This window comes from Camelus ferus, chromosome 3, assembly GCF_009834535.1.
Source record: "Camelus ferus isolate YT-003-E chromosome 3, BCGSAC_Cfer_1.0, whole genome shotgun sequence".
NCBI lineage: Eukaryota > Metazoa > Chordata > Mammalia > Artiodactyla > Camelidae > Camelus > Camelus ferus.
The window spans coordinates 85,037,440-85,054,165 of NC_045698.1; the positions used below are offsets into that span (position 1 = coordinate 85,037,440).

At 47.3% G+C, this 16,726-nt stretch overlaps 1 protein-coding gene across 3 annotated transcripts in view; it reads left to right on the plus strand.

The window, feature by feature from the left end:
• Positions 1-416: 416 nt before the first annotated feature.
• PRDM6 (PR/SET domain 6) overlaps positions 417-16,726 on the plus strand; it is a 96,553-nt gene continuing 80,243 nt past the window's right edge. The window contains exons 1-3 of one of the 3 annotated variants that reach the window (XM_032476599.1): positions 417-1,042; positions 1,527-2,115; positions 11,100-11,407. In XM_032476599.1, coding sequence (XP_032332490.1) covers positions 1,542-2,115; positions 11,100-11,407 — 882 coding nt within the window. In that variant the 5' untranslated portion in view covers positions 417-1,042; positions 1,527-1,541. Of the gene's footprint in view, positions 1,043-1,083; positions 2,116-11,099; positions 11,408-16,726 lie in introns of those variants that run through there. The other 2 variants (XM_032476601.1, XM_032476600.1) reach the window with 2 other exon arrangements.

A 16,726-nucleotide genomic window follows, 5' to 3' on the forward strand; every position in this document is an offset into this window, starting at 1 on the left:
AGCCACCTCCCAGCCCCGCGACCCGGCTTGAGTCCCTCCAGGAACAGCGTCCTTTAGAGACCCTCGGTCTTACGCCTCCCATCTCGGCAAAAACTGCCTCCTTCTCCGCGGACTGAGGTTTTCCTTCCAGCTCAACAGCGACCCCGCCCCAGACTACCCCTTCACTCCCCCACCACCTAGGATTTATGTTAGAGGTTGCGCCGCGGGGCTAGTCGACTCCAGCATCCAGAGGTACTCCTGGAAAACTGAGTCCGGCAAAAGCGCAAACCAGATGCCGGGACTTTGTCCACTCGCCGGACCCTGAGCGCCCGCTGCGATACCGACATCCGAGCGCGTGCCGAGCAGCATTCTGGTTTCCGCGTTTCCATTGCTTTCAGGACCAGAGCAGTGAGCCGGCACCTAGAAAAGACATATCATGGGCAGAAAGAGACAACAGGCGAACGAGAGACGTCACGCCAAAAAAAAAAAAAAAAAAAAAAAAAAAGTTGGGGTTGGGAGGGCGGAGGAGGTATTAGCGCAGGAGAGGCGCACAGGCAGTGTGTGAATACAGCCGAGTTAGAACTTCCTTCTTCCCTCTCCCCTCCCCTCGGTTCTTCTGGCCTGCCTCCCGCCTACCCCCAACCCCGTGTCTCTCTCTCTCTCTCTCCCCCTCTCTCTCACTCACACACAGACACAGACACCCCCCCCCCCCACACACACACTCCTGTATTTTGTGCTGTCGTAAAACCCACGTGTCCAGCCGGGAGGCTGCCAGAGCGTGGAGCGGAGGAGCCGGGACGCGGTAGCGGCCGAGCGCAGCAGCCCACGGCGGCATCCTCCTGCGCCCGGGTCCGCCCGCGCTCTGGCGCTCGGTGTTACTGCCCTCCGTAGGCCTCCCCATCCCTAGTCTGCGGCCCGGGAAGGTACCGGGCGGCCGGATCTCTAGCGCTTAGCGCCGCGCTGCCCAGAGGAATGTAGCGCACCGGGGGCGCACACTTTCCCGCACGCTTACCGAGACACACGCACTCACGCACGCACCCGCCGGCGGCTCTTGAGTTTTCAGGTAAGCGTGACTCGTCTAGGGCTGTGGGTCTTGGGCCCGGGGATAGGAGGCTGGAGGTCCCCGGCTGGGGGCGGGGGGCGAGACTGTCCCGCCTCCTGGCGCCGGAGGCCCGCGCGGCTCAGGCGCTGCGCCACTCTGGCTCGGGTCGGCTCCGGGCGCGGGCAGAGGGCGGGGGCTGCGTCCTGCCCCCGAGCTCAGCGAGGAAGCGCCCTCTGGCCGGGCTTCCACAGTGCCGAGTGGGCGCTGGAAGCCTTGCTCTGGGAGCAAGGCATTGTGCACACAGCTCCCCTCGTGCGGCGCCGCGGATTCAGAGTAAACTTTACGCCCCAGCAGAGTTGGGAGGGAGTCGCCGAACCGGGCTGCCGCCGGCGGAGCCAGGGACTCAAACTCTTGTTCCAGGGTCTTGGCGACCGTCCTCCCCGCCCCTCTCGTACCAGGCCCTCACCGGCTCACGCGCGCCCTCCTCTCCGCCCTCTGCCCCCAGCTTGAGGCGTCGGACATGCTGAAGCCCGGAGACCCCGGCGGCTCGGCCTTCCTCAAAGTGGACCCGGCTTATCTGCAGCACTGGCAGCAACTCTTCCCGCACGGCGGCGGCGGTCCGCTCAAGGGCGGCGGCGCCGCGGGCCCCTTGGGCGCGCCGCAGCCCCTCCAGCCGCCGCCCCCGCCCCCGGAACGCGCTGAGCCCCCGCCGGACAGCCTGCGCCCGCGGCCCGCCTCGCTCTCCTCTGCCTCCTCCACTCCGGCTTCCTCCTCCACCTCGGCCGCCTCTGCCTCCTGCGCCGCTGCCGCCGCCGCCGCCGCGCTGGCGGGTCTCTCGGCCCTGCCCGTGGCGCAATTGCCGGTGTTCGCGCCTCTGGCCGTCGCCGCGGAGCCGCTGCCCTCTAAGGACTTGTGCCTCGGCGCCGCCTCGGGCCCTGGGCCTTCCAAATGCGCCGGTGGCGGCGGCGGCGGTGGGGATGGTCGGGGCGCCCCGCGCTTCCGCTGCAGCGCGGAGGAGCTGGACTATTACCTGTACGGCCAGCAGCGCATGGAGATCATCCCGCTCAACCAGCACACCAGCGACCCCAACAACCGTACGTAGTAGCAGCCCGCGCGCTCTCTCCCGGGGCGCTGGCTCCGTCGAGCGCGGGAGCCCGTCGGGGAGGCGGGATGGCTGAGGGAGACAGCGGGTGGTGGGCTGTCCTGGCCGCAGGCCTGCACCTCCCAGACGACTGTAGCCAAAGTTTTCTCGGTTAGGAAAGGAAAGAGAACGGTTAGGATGGCCGGGTGGCACCTCTGCGTTACCTCTTGCCCTTCCTTTCATCCCCTGCTTCCCAGGCTCAAGTCTCTTTAAGACTCTAGTTGCTCTCCGACCGGGGCGTACAGATCATTCTCTCCCGCTGGATATCGCGCCCCGGCCGGGCGGGTACTAGCAGCGCGCGATGGGAGTGCCGGGGACCGGCCCGGCTTAGGCGGGGACAAAGCAAGCACTCTCAGCGGTTCTGGAGAGCGTGGATTCCAGGGCTGGTTTCTCCTTCTCGCTGTCTTACCTTTGGGGTTAACTGCGTCAGCTCATTTTCGGGCCGCTGGGTTGTCGGGGGACTGGCCGAGAGCTGCTGGCTAGCCAGGCTTAGTTGAAGTCGGAGTTTTGGATGACACTGGGTCAGTCTCTCCCTGCAGACAGGCATTATTCTTAGGTTTACTATTTATTTAGAAAAGAAAAAGAAAAACCCCAGTTGCTTAGTGAGAAAACATTTCCGAATTAAGGGCAGGGTCGTTCCTTGCGGATCCCGCATTCTCCGTGCACCCTTGACCCTGCAAGCGCTTGCAGTCCGTAGCCACGCTTGTTGGCTTACGTATTTTTTAAAGTGAGGGTTACAGTAATTTAGTATGAGGAGCTCACCTTCCTTGTCCCCACGTAAATGGCAAATGCCTAATTAAACATCAGTTCTCTTCTAGCTTCCGTTTCTATTTTCACAATTTCAATCTCTCATCACAAGTGTAGTTCCATTTTGAGGTTTTGAAACAAAACTCTAAATGAAGATCAAGAATGTGTTATTTTTTATATCCAATTCTTTATGGTAATTTCAGACGTTATGCTATGTTTACACTTAGTGTGTTGGGGTAAGTGCTAAATACACTTCCAGAGACTCCTGGAGAGAACGTTAAAGCGAGTTGAGACTCAGACTGAAAGCAATACAGGATTTGAAAAATCAGCACTCACTCTGCTCTTCTCTTCATCTTAGTCCTTCATCTAGCTTCTGTATGAGGAAAGCTGATCATAAATGTGTATGATCATTCGATTTTGAACAAGTCCCTTCTTGCAGAATGCCTACCAATCCGTGAACTTCTTAATTCGTTGTGAAAGCAAAATAACTGCAGGTTATAGTTATTTAAAGGACTCCCAAAGTTATCATTTTGATTGAAAACAATGGGCACAAGCCTAGTGATTGAGGTGTATTAATCTTTTCATAATGGTTGGAGATCATTGTTCTGATGGAGATAGTTATTACTAATAAAAAGAGCAGTTGTATTTACTTTTTTCCTTTCTAGAGTCTCTGGATAAAGTATTGGTTTAAAATGAGGGTTTTGGCAGTTAAGATTGTTGTATTTTAGAGTTACAGAAAATTTTATAAAACTTTATTGTCTTAGTGGATGTCAAAAAATACTTATCTCCTACTGAATTTCTTAATTATGTTATCAAAACAGTTCTTTAAAATGTGAAATAAAAAGATAAGAAATGCTTTGTAAACGGTATTTCTTACCGAAAAGCAAAATATAGTCCTGTGGGCTGAGAGTGCTTCATCAAGCTTGCAGTTTCTCTTCTGAATTAAATCAGTGCTGGGAAACATATGGGCAGTGCACCCCAAAGCCCTGGCTGTGCGCTGAGCTCCCTATACTGTTTACAGTGCAGTCTTGAGATTGAATATGTTTTCATCAGAGAAAACTCAGCCTAATCAGAGAAAGAATTGGGCCAGATTCCTAATTAATATGTGGCTATTGAACCAGTTTTTTGCCTAGGTACCTCTTTTTCCTGGCTGGAGGAAATGAATTATGATTTATTTAAATTATTCCTATTGTGTTAATCTTCTGGTATCTTTTAGAGTCGACTGGGCTGCTTCAGTGTGCAAAGTGCAGGGGCAAAGACAGAGGGAAAGGAAGTCAGATTGCCCTATTAGAGTTACACTTCACGTTGCTCTCTAATCAAAGGGCAATTGAGAAAGAAAAGAGAAAGCTGAGCTGGCTCTGTGTGTGATGCTGGGAGCCCAGGTCTGCCATTCTTCCATGAGCTTCTCCGGACAAGAGTAGGCACTCATTTGAACCATGAGATATGTTTTACAAAGATGAAGTGAGAAGTGGTTGAGTTGAATCCAACTTGGGGATCAAAACAAACCAGAAGTGCAAAGGGTGGGAAACTTTTTTTCCCTTGGCAGGGGAAGTTGATATGTCACTTGAAAGATGGTGAAAAACAGCTTCTCCCCATTCCCAGGTTGTATGTGGGTGGGGATGCGGTGAGAGGCAGGCAGAAGGAAAGCACCTATTAGTTTATCATGTGCAGATCTTCCTAGTTTTCCTTTTAGTCTGTTGCCTTCTCCCTCTAAAAGAATTCTGTGATGTGACCAGTGTTGCTTTATTTTTATGACTTTGTATTTGAAAGGGTATTGAGTCATTTGCTCTTTTTCTTATAAGGCAAGGAAAGAGGACTTTGTACTTCTCTTTTCCCTTCAGAAAAGTAACTTTTTTTATTTTTGACTGGGATCAGCAACCTAGTAACACTTGTGAATCAGTACCACTAATTTCACCTTGAAACTTTATTGGCATCTATGGCAAATGCTATAGTGAAGGCATAGTGTAGGGTCTTGTAGCTTTCTTTCACACAAAAAGATTTTTTAAAACAGCAGAAACTATACAGGCTAGCCCGGGTGAGCTCTTCCAGTATGTACCAAACTCCATATATGAATTTATTCTGTGATTGAAGTACACTTTCCACTTGAAGCTCTGAATGCGTAGTTGGCTCTCTTTTCATCTCTTTTAAAGTCCGGTGGGGCTTGTGTAATATAAATGGGGGATGGGGACCTTTCTTCCTCTTCTGGTATTACTGCTTTCAATTGCTGCTGGATTGCCTGAAGCCATCGATTCTGTCAGGCTCCGTTGCAGTGGCCTTTTCTCGCGGTCCGGGACCCGATGCGTTGTTTGAGACCCTGTCACTACTCTTGGAAGGTAGTGAGCAGCGACAAAAGGGTGCGCCGGGTGCTTGTGTTTGTATGCAGACGGCCGAGCCAAATTACCTTTTCATGTCTTCTTTTAAAACTGTTCTTCCCTCGTACCTGGGAGAGAGGAAGGGACTAAGCCCTCCGGGGTCTCTCTGCCGAGAATCCAGTCAGGCCACTCGGGAGCTTCCCCAGCGAGAGGTCTCTATCTCCTCCAGATTTCTGGGAGCCCTGCCGCGCAGGGAACTGCACTGGGAACAGCGCTGGCGTGTGCATAGGTGTAGGAGCTGGGCCCGAAGTTCCCCTGTTGATACTGCCCCCCTTTCCAAAGGTTTGGGGAGAGGTACTGGGGAGAAAAGGAATTCTGGGGTTTGATTGGTTGAGGGGTCAGGGAGAGAGATAAAAGGAGGGTGAGTATTATCTGACCTTCCCTAATCCCGTCCCACCCAGTTTGAAAACGCAGGTCCTGTTTGGGAAGCTCCCGAGCCCACTAACCCACCAGTGGGATCTTCCTGTCACCGAGGCACACTCGATACGCTACGCCCGCCCAGCGTCCCCGCTGTAAGTGGCCAGCCAGCAAGTTAGATTTCAGACTTCGTCCCCTGTGGGAGGGAGGCTTGGCGTCAGTGTGTGGGTTTTTGTGTTGTTCTATTTTTCTTTTTCTCTTTTCTCTCTTTTTGTGTGCAGGCCCGGCCCCAGCCCGGAACACACATGATTTAGCTATTTTACATCATTCGTTATCTAGCGCCCTGAAACCGAACATAGAGCCATATATATTAGATTGAGGTTAGAAGAGGTGGCGACTGTTTATTTAAGGTGATAAAATGGTCCATCAGCAGTAATCTCCATCGATATGTGCCACCAGGAGATGAAGGATGAGGGGACAAGCCACAATTAATTGCCCTATAGTTTTGTAGGAGCGAGTGGAGCCAGCCCAGACCCTCTTCGATCTCCTTTCGCGCGTCCTATTCATCATCTCCGTATTGTATATGGCGGCCTCGCAGGGGCAGGGGCCGGCGAGGTTTATCTCTGCGCAATACTCTCTCACCCTCACACACTGGCGCTCCCATTTAATTTATTAACACAGTCATAGGGAGACAAATAAAATCCACATTTCCTCCCTCTTTCTTTCCCTCCTTCTTTTCTCTCTCCCTCTTGGTCCCAGGGCCAAGCCAGCGGCCGAGACGAGACGAGAAAGCCCAGAGCGTCTGATATTCGTGGGGAGCTCTAAACTTTCCTGGAGAGAGTCCTTCAGAAGGTTCTGCGGGAGCTGGGCCGCCTCGCGGAGGGCGAGACCACAGTCGGCTCCCCTTCTTGGCAGCTTGGCTAACCTGCCACGCCTCTTGATCTGCCTCTAGATCCGCTCCCGGGAGCCTGGAAGACCCCTTTCTGGTGGAAGAAGAGGGCCGGGAGGCTGGTGGGGGCTCCAGAGTGCAGGTGGCAGCGATCATGTCTGGTCTCCTAAGAGAGGTCTTCGCTGGCAGGAAGGGAGCGAGGCCCTTCAACGTTCAGATTAAGTGCTGCGCCCACCCCCCGCACGGTCCACGGCCACCGCTTCCAGCCAATGGCTAAGGCGCGTGGAGGGCCAAGGGAAGAGCGCGGGCTGGAGTGGGGGAGGGCCCTGGTGCGGGAGGTCCCGGCCACCGCTGGCCACCGCTCTCCGCCTGCCCTCGGCGCGTCGGCCAGCCCCCTCGGCGACCCCGAAGCCCGGTGCCCGCGCCCCCGCGCACGCGGCGCTGCCAGCAGGCGGCAATCCAGGGGCCGCGTCGCCGTCACCGGGCAGGGATCGATGGGCGCCGGCCCCGCCGGGTTCGGCCTGCGGGACAGAGGGCCGCGACCTCGGTGGCAGTCACAGAGGATTTATAGCCCAGCGGTCACCGCCGCCCAGGCGGGGAGGCAGGCTTTTCAGCTGTTCCTCGGTTCTCTTTCTGAGGGACGCGTAAGGGCAGGCGAAGGTGGCCACAAGACTTTGGGGAGCGAAGGCCCAGCATGACAGGCGCTTCCCGCGGGTCCGGACTCTTCCTGCGCCCACGCCAGCCTGTCCGCGTCTCCAGGCACCAAAAGAACCCTTCATCGTTTTATATTTCACCTTTCCTATAACAAGAAATGAGATACCAGAGACCTCTGGCCTGCCTTGCCCCTTTTACCTTAAAGTAGATCCGTTTTCAATTACACAAGTAGCACGTGCCCTTATAAAAACATTCAAACAATACAGACGGGTAAGAAGTGAAGAGTGAAAGTCAGCTCTTCACTCCACTTGGCCTGACCTTCCGAAAGTCAGTAGGTGAACAAATCTATAACTTAATGATACCTCCCTCCCCTCATTCCGGGACCCATAAACAGGAGCGTTAACAGATCTATTCAAGATAGAAAAGAGACTATAATCTCTCATATTCCTTAATGCTAAAATGGTATTTCAAAATATCTTGCTTAGAGAAGATGATCTCTCTCACAAGTATAGACGACTCTATGAATAGTAATTATGAACTTGTGTAAAAATTTACCCTGATTTTAAGAGAAAGTAGGAACACTTAATTTGTAGTTTGGGCATTTAGCCCACTTCTCCCTCAGGCTTTTTCATGCAGGTGTTTGTGGCTCGCTGTCTAGAAAACACTCGGCTTGAATGTTTGTCCCCTTGTGCCACATTGGTCAACCCCCAGCAATCAGTTACTTGTTTTGAACCATCCTCAAGCTACTTTGGGACTCTGAGACATAAGTCAGAAGCCAAGTATTTTCAGTGGCAGAAGTTTTGTGTATTAACACTAACAATAACATTAGGATATAATATGTATTTTGATGTCATTGGTCAGCTTTTCAGGTAGAATATTTTGAAATAGCATGAAGTTGTTTATAAGTTAAGAAGACTTGTGTTGGATGGACTAATGCAAGTGGACTGGCCTTGCCTACCCTGCAGGTATTCTTTTACTATATTGGGAGAGCCTCAGCTTTTCAGTCTGCAGAATGCCACTATTAAGTGTTTCAACATGGAGACAAATGAAATTTAATAAGTTGTAGAAGTGCTTCAAAGGACTTAGAAAACGGACTAGCCATACTCTGTCATGCATAACAAATATCAGGAGTGTGCTTATTGTCTTTGTGGGTGGTGGCTGGAGTTGGCACCTTTGCTCCTTATTTTATTGCTGATGTAGTTGGTATGATGTTACAAGTTGTGGAGATCTTGTTAAGTTGACAGAATCTCTGGTATGGACTGTTAGGGAGTGAATACCAAATGCTCTTCTCACCCTTTGTTTCCTTGAGCCAACCAGAAAGGGAAAGTCCGTTAATCAACTCCCTGGGGTGATTTATTTTTATTTTTATGGGCATATTGCCTTTGCTTATTGTCATTTGTTTTAAGCTATTTTTGCTGAGGTGCTGAAAGGCCATTTCTGAAGTCAGGCACTAAAATTCAAAATTATGGACATTATCTATTTACTTTCCAAATCATCCTTTTACTTTAACCTCCCAAAACCCAAGAGTGTGGGAAAGAGATGGAGAAATCTCTGTAATTCAATCATGCTACAGCAATTTTTGCGGCCCCAAAATGGTGACTTCAGTGAAATATTTCAATTCTACTGATGGAGTTATGAGTTTGGCTATAAAATTCTCCCAGCTTTCATTAATCTTCCTAGATCTCTAGCTTTGGAGGCTTTGGAGTCAGGCAGACCTGATTGTCTTTCTTGGCCACTTTTTTATTTCTGGTCCTTGATCAAATTACATTGCTCATGAAGCCTTGATTGCCTCATCTGCAAAATGGGAAACATGATATTTAGATAACACAGTGGTTGTTTGGTTCAAGATAGGTGACTGGCACAGAGTAGGCTCTTGGTAATTGTGACTTTTTATTGTCTTCCTTTCCATCTCCCCTTTGTCTTCAAGTTTTTGTTTCTACAGTCAGAAGCTCGAGAGGGTGTGTGAAGTGTATGTGTTCTGGAGGGATTGACATATGGATAAAGGTGAGAATACTTCCCTCCATCTAGGCCTTAGGGTCAAAAACTTGGCACAGTTTGGACATTCGTTTGTTATTGCTGAAAGAGGCGGCCTTTGTGTGAAGGAGGTCCAGAGGCGTGGACTTCACCACCTGCAGAAGCAGGCTGTTGCTTTTCACTTGAGACACCTTCAAAAGGTGTAGTCAAAGATCCCCTCATTCCTGGGGCTCTTTTGGGAGAAGTGCAGGAATAACTGACCGCACAGTAGACTGGAGCCCTTCTCCACTGAGATAGGATGCTCACAGCATCAACCTTCAACTTGTGAAGCAAATGACAAAACGGGGACTCGCTCACCATCCTGGGTTGCGATTAGGTGTTCTTCGAAGGTTCCTCAATGACTCACTCTGTCACAGGTTCTTTGGGCATTTCAGTTTTTCCAGCACGGATAGGGCACACCTAGGACGATCCATCAGGACTGGCTGTGACCAAAGTTGGGCGCAGCTGCCCAAAGGCCCCAAGGGCAACCTACTGCCCAGCGTTGGCTCATCTGCTGGTTTCCAGCTCTTGCCGTCTCCGCCGGTCGGGACTCTCGCGATATCAGCCCCCCACAGGGCTCTGTTGCGCAGGGGCGCCGCGGCTCCCCAGGGACTCTGGGCCAAGGAGGCCTGTCTCTCCGGCGGGCGCCGAGGCCGCCTCTCAGAGGCAGGTCCGCAGGGCCAGGGCGCAGACACGGCGGCTCCGCCAGGCCCATTAATAACCCGGAGGGCGCTGCGATCCGACAGCGTGGTCGCCGCAGGCCTGGTTTCCGCGTCTGCCTGGCCTGTTCCTGCACAGCTTGAGTCGACGGACACTGGGAGTCCACGGCCGTCCTCCGCAGAGGGTGGGGGGTCCCCTCGCGCGCCGGCTGCTCTGAGGAACTTAGGAGACAGCAGGCTTCACTACAACTCTCACTTAGTTTATAATGCAAAACAGATGCATTTACTTCGAGAATCAACCTCCTGGGCCGGAGTTGGGGCCCTTTCCATTGAACCTTTATCTTGATCCTTAAAGACCCATTATCCTGATCATTAAATTTGCTATTCGTTTTTTGGGGGGGGCTTCTGGGAAAAGTCTGCACGCAAGCACAGGGCACCCCAAACCGGCCAGAACAGCTCCCCTTTCCCCACCCGTCCCACCTGGCTGGAGCGGGCGCTCGAGGGATCCCAGCCCCAGTGTGCCCTGGGCGGCCGGGATCTAGGACTGGGGCGCTGTGGGGCTAAAGCCGGCTCCGCCCACTCGCCTGGGGCCAAAGCCGGCTCCGCCCACACGCGTGGGGCCAAAGCCGGCTCCACCCTCTCGCGTGATTTTAGGAATGAAGATGGCGTCCGGGGCTGGACGGGTTGCCCACCTGCTGTGGTGATTCTAAGAGTCTTCTGTAATTGAAAAGAAAGGAAAACCAAACACACCCAGGCGACCAAGGTAGAATCTCTCCAAGGTATCAGACTGGTCAAATGACGGACCACCACAACTCTTATTCTTAGTACCATGATAAACACACTTTGAAACCTCATTGAGAGAGAACCCGCGCGAACAGGGAAGAGGGTAGGAGGCAGCTAGAGACAGAAGGGGATAGGGAGAGAAAGGCCCAGAGACCTACAGAAACCGCGAGCCGTCGGTTCCTTGGAAACGACGCCAGCCCCACCCAGCTTGGAAGGCCTTTAGGGATGCCGGGGACCTTGATCCCGTACCAGGAGTATTTAGGCGCAGCGGATTCCAAGGAAGCGCGCCGGGTCATCTGTTCCTGTGTTCCCAGTGGCCTCGGCGCCCTCGCGGCGTCACCTCCTTGTCAGGTGGCTTACGCGGGCGGGCATGCTGTTGTCTCAGGGTTTACCAGAGGATGGCCTCCAGAAGCGGCCGGGTTAACCCTCTCCCTTCCCCCCTCCCTCTCGCGTGTCTTGGCAGGTTGCGACATGTGTGCGGACAACCGCAACGGCGAGTGCCCCATGCACGGGCCGCTGCACTCGCTGCGCCGGCTCGTGGGCACCAGCAGCGCCGCGGCCGCCGCACCCCCGCCAGAGCTGCCCGAGTGGCTGCGGGACCTGCCGCGGGAGGTGTGTCTGTGCACCAGCACCGTGCCTGGCCTGGCCTACGGCATCTGCGCAGCGCAGAGGATCCAGCAGGGCACCTGGATTGGCCCCTTCCAGGGCGTACTCCTGTCCCCGGAGAAGGTGCAAGCCGGCGCCGTGAGGAACACGCAGCATCTCTGGGAGGTAAGTCGCTCGCCACTCGGCACCTTGCCGTCCAGCCGAAGCTTTGGCCGGCAAAGAGCCTGGCCCTTGGCGGGTGGCAGCTTTGGGAAGAGTCTCCCTCGTTCCCCAAACAGTAGTGGAGACTAGATTTCTCTGGTCATGCAAATGCCTGGTGTTAGCAGCAGTTGCAGGAAGGAGGTGCAGGGCCAGACCTGGCACTAGGCAATCCAGCCAAGAAGACAGGGCCTGCAGGGTTCTGAAAATAGAATCACCATAAGCTTCTTTACCAGCTGTGATGGACTTGGCTGTTGCTCTTGAGAAAAAGAGGAAATAACCTGGAGGAGATAGAGCAGAGGAGGTGGGGCGTTAAGGTGTGAGCTATGTGAACTTTGTAGCTTATTTTAAACTCTTCCAGTGTGTTGTTTGTTTTTGCACACTGGGCAAGAAGGAACATAAGCATAAACGGGAGAAAGGAGAGTCAAGCTCATTTTCTTAGATAAAAATAGTTTGCTAAACGCTGAGTGTGAGAAACTGTAATATGTTTCACAACTTTCCAAGTGCCCAAAGTAAAGCAAATTGTATTATGAATCAGAAATCACAAATTCTGCTTCTTTGACAAAGTACATTTATGCAGTTTCCAACAAGATAGGAAATCATAACATAGGGAAACTCTGAGCACTTCGGTGTAACTCAACTGATAATACTTCAATGGTACAATCTTACCTGACACTATGACTTAAAAATCAACCATGTATTTGAAAAATATTAACCTGAGGCTTTTTTCAGAGCTTTATGTTGGATTACTGAGGCCCACTTCTGAAGAGACAGACCCTTAATGTAGGTCATCTCCCTACCAGTTTTAGATACCTCCCACCTATGGAGAGTTGTTGATGAAAATAAGGTGCCAGAAGTCTTACCCTTAAGTAGTGTGTAAATGTAATAGTGTGTAAATCTGAGTGAGGCCATGTAATGGAGTGGGATTAGCCAGAAAACAAACTTTTTAAAATGCCAGGGGCCAAGTTGGCAGGGACCTTAGAGTTCCCTTAATGGGTCATTTCTGCAGCACCTTGACCCCCACATTTGGCTCAGTCACCTGCAAGATGGTCATTTTTACCACACACCACCTCATACTCACTAATTTAACTTGTGGAATTCGATAATCCACTCAGATTTTTGCTAAACACCCACTCTAGCCAGCACTATGTTAGGCCCTGGAGATTATAGTGTTGTGAAAAACAGACTTGGTCTCTGGAACACTTACGTGATTATTGGCAGTGGGATGCTAAGACCTGTGTCTGCACAGCTGCCTTTGGTGGGGGAGGAGCTAAGTCTGTGAGCTCATAGCCCAGCAGCCCAAGATGAGCCATGGCTACATGCCCTACAGATACATGCTGGTGCACTGTGCCCAGGCTTCCAGGTTACATTTCCATTATTGAAAACAACTACACATTTTTAGTCTTTGGAGATAGGGTTCTTGAATGAAGCAAAAAAAAAAAAAAGTTAGGCATATTTATGTTACCAAATAGTGCCTTTTTAGAGCTTTTGGATAGGAAAAACTGACAAGTGGGAAATAAAGTGTCTGGTTTTGAAATATTTTGTAGTTGGTTTTTGTTTCTGACTAATTAGTTGTAACCTCCAATATGGTTTAGAGTTCATTAAACAATTCCAGACACATTTTATGTTCCAATGGTATTATTAGGAACTGTATACCATACAGTTATAAGGTCTGCCAGTACTTTTCTGAGGAAATCATACAGCAGTTGTTCAGTGGTACAGATTTGTTCTATCTGAAAACGTTAAAACTGAGCATTATTATATTGCCCTCTGATGCCTTGAGTTTAGTGCTTACCTGCTTTTAGAATGCCAGGAGACAAAGCCATAAACATGAGAAAAATTCCATAGTTTATTGTTGTTGTTGGTTGTTCCCCCTCTCCCCCTGCCAAAAGGTTTTGGATGATTGGGATGTTGGCAGGAGACCACCATACAGATAGAATATCATGATATGTATCAATACTGAAAACTCTTGCCTTTCTTCTGTACCTTTATTTGTATGTGATGAAGTTAAAATTCTGTTTTAGTAAAGAGACTGGGGAATTTAATTAGTTGTTGTTGTTGTTGATATTTCAGTGGATACAAAGTGAGTTTTATCTTTTGTTTGTGGTATGTGCCTTGGGTGTGTTGGGGGTTGGTGCATAGGCTTGGTTCTGTGTTATAAAAAAAAGACTTGCTAGGTTTATGTTTGAACGATCTACTTCTAAATTTGGGACATAATCTATTTATTTTTATCATCTGTAAGAACAGTTAGAATAACATGCATTTAGGGGATTGAAAGGATATTAAAACTGCAGCCATGCAAAATGTATCAGACTCTTGGGAGATCATATAAAATGTGACTGACTGGGGTCGGGTAACTTAGTGCCCACGTCCATTTGTAAGATAAAATACTTACTTTAATAGGTTTCAGATTTTTACTAGTATAATTTTTTAAAAAGATGAAGTGTAAGTTTATTTTTAATTTTTAAGCATTATGATTTACTTTTTAATGAAATGTGACTATTTGAATTAAGTTCCCTATATAATAGAAAATTCTAAACCTTGTATTGTTTCTTAGATTTTAGTCTTTTCTTTCAAATCTAAATTCTGTTATGAAAAAATTTTAATCATTATATTATTTATATTAGAAAGATTCAGTAATTGGAATACGTTATAAGACTATAGGAAACTTTTGGCAATAATTGTTTAATGACTCATGTAGTAATTATCCATTTTGAGAACATACTTTTTAAGATATCTTCCAGAATATCAGATCGACATAAAGCAGATCTTTAAAAAATTAAAGGTAATTGAATCATGACTATTTCATTTTAAAAGTCAGCTGGAATCGTTTCTCTTCCTCACGTTTTTTCAAGTCACTTGCTGATGAAGAAATGTCTTTATATTTAGAGTTCAATACTTAGGTCCTGATGGATCTTACCAGGGTTACTTATCTTTATTTCAGTACAATAAATGGATTGCTAATCTTTTCCCGTCACTGTTTCGAAGTAGATGATGGATTTTTGTTTCAGTTTACAGTTCATTGTTTTTAGTATGGTTGTGCTTTATTATACACATGAAGGCTTATTACAGAAACAATCAGATTCACCTTAGTTACTCCTCTCGTTTAATCATTAAAAGCTTTTTTTTTTTTTGAGAAAAATGACTTTTTAATATTTAACATACATCAGCCACAGAGAGCTTGTTTGATTGGTTGTAAGTGTGCTATCCTCTTTTAGTTAATATTTTCTTTGTGTATAATCCTGGTTCGTAAAATTACAACAATTTAAAGAAAGTTGAATATCATTCCATTACCTTCAATATGTTTTGACTCTTTTGGCATCATGGGAAATTCTAAGAGTTTTTCTTTTCTTTTTTTTCTTTTTTTTAGCAATAAGCCAAGGTAAAAATTTCTTTTGTCGTTTAAGAAGATTAAGGAGCTAAAAGCCAAAATATCAGTCATTTTTGGGGCCAATTTCTTTTAGAATCAAAATTTTAATGTGTTTTACAAAAAATAATAGATTCAGATAGTTTAAAACAAAAACATTACAGGATGGATTAAACAATCCCTCATCTTGTTTATATACATTTATTCAAACAAGACTTGGATGAATGAAATATTTCTAGGTATTTGGACATAAAGGGAAAAATCTGAATGTTTTGCAAAGAAAACATAGCCTTTCTCAGCAATTAGGTCTTATTGATGAGAGTGAGATAATTTTGTCCTAATGTGTTTTCTAATAAAGAAGTGAAAAGGCACATTTGATTCCAACATTTATGAAAACATTATCTCAATTATTAATGTGCCCCTTTTCCCTTGAGATAAATTAATCTGGTTGTGCATGGTTTCCCCTTTCTGCTTAACATCAGAATTTAATATGACCAGACCTGAGGAATGTACACAGTGTATACTTAAAATTGTACTGGAAGAAAATACGGAAGTTTAAAATAAAGTTACAATTTAAGGTAGGCTAGAAATAGGCCTTTCAACTCAAAGTCTGATTTGACGAGAAATTTTAGCAACAGTGATGAAATGAATTGCATTTATTTTCACTGTAGGTAGGTTATTCTGTTAATTGAAATAATAGAGTAACTTGTTAGGGTTACAGTCAAGTTACTAGAAAATTCTCCAAGTACTTTCTAGTAGCTAAGAGTTAATTTTACAGAACCTGTCTTCTCTTTGCCTGAGTAAATTTGAGTATCTCATTTTCATTTACGCTAAGTGGAAACCTTCATTATTTTTCTTCAGAAAATCAAGGGGGATAACATAATGTGGTTCTTTTTGTGGTTTGATTTTGTGCCATAATATTTTAGATTTAATAAAGAGATTTGCTTTGAAGCAAATGGTCTATTTTTCATCATTACTGTTTAGCTTAGGTCAAAAGACATTAATGAAAACCAATATTAAAAATATATTATACATTGCTAAATGTTTATATTTCAAAACCATTACAGGTAATTGGTACTAGGAGGAAATGAATTGATTTCGTATTTTTAAATATGTATATTTCCATAAGTGATCTAATTCCATATGTAGTACCATTCCCATTTGTATATATTTAGATGTTGAAAAAATCATTTGAAATAATCATTTGAAATTCAGTGAAAATCACTTTTAAATTAAATTAAAATCACTTAAAAATTGTTCCAATGATATTACTGTAACTGTATACTCTATATTTTGTTTTATGGAGAAAAATGTTTGTGCTCGTTTTGGTTTGATTCACCAGGACACCAGGAGACAGAATTATGTAGCTATATTGAAATAAAAATTATATTTTTTAGGAATTTATCATTTAATATTCCAGACTGCTTGTCCATTTAGTTTTGAATGTGTCAACTTCATGAAATCCAAATAATTTCTCCTTAAATCTAACATAGTAATGTTACTTTTTGTGTTTTTAACTATGCAGAGTAACAGCTGGTGTATCTCTTTGGCTTTGCCTCATTTGATTTGAAGATGTCTTTTATAGTGGTGCCCATTTGATCGAGTGTGAGCATTTTGTAGTTTTACATAAACTGTAAAACCATCTGCCACTTCTTGGACTGGTTTCCAACATTGTGCTAAAAATCAAAACTTAGTACTTAAAGTTGACTTTGAAAAGGTCTGTATAAAGTCCTGGTCCTTTTGGTTTATGTATGACCCTGCTCAGTGCCACTCTTGGTTTTCTAAGTCCAAAAATGACTCTGCTTTTTAACAAAATTATTATAACAGCCATTTGGAAATTCTCACGTTAGTGAGGTTTAATCCCAATGTGCATGTGACACTACAGTATTTTCGTTGCAAATACTTTATGAAGAGTGATG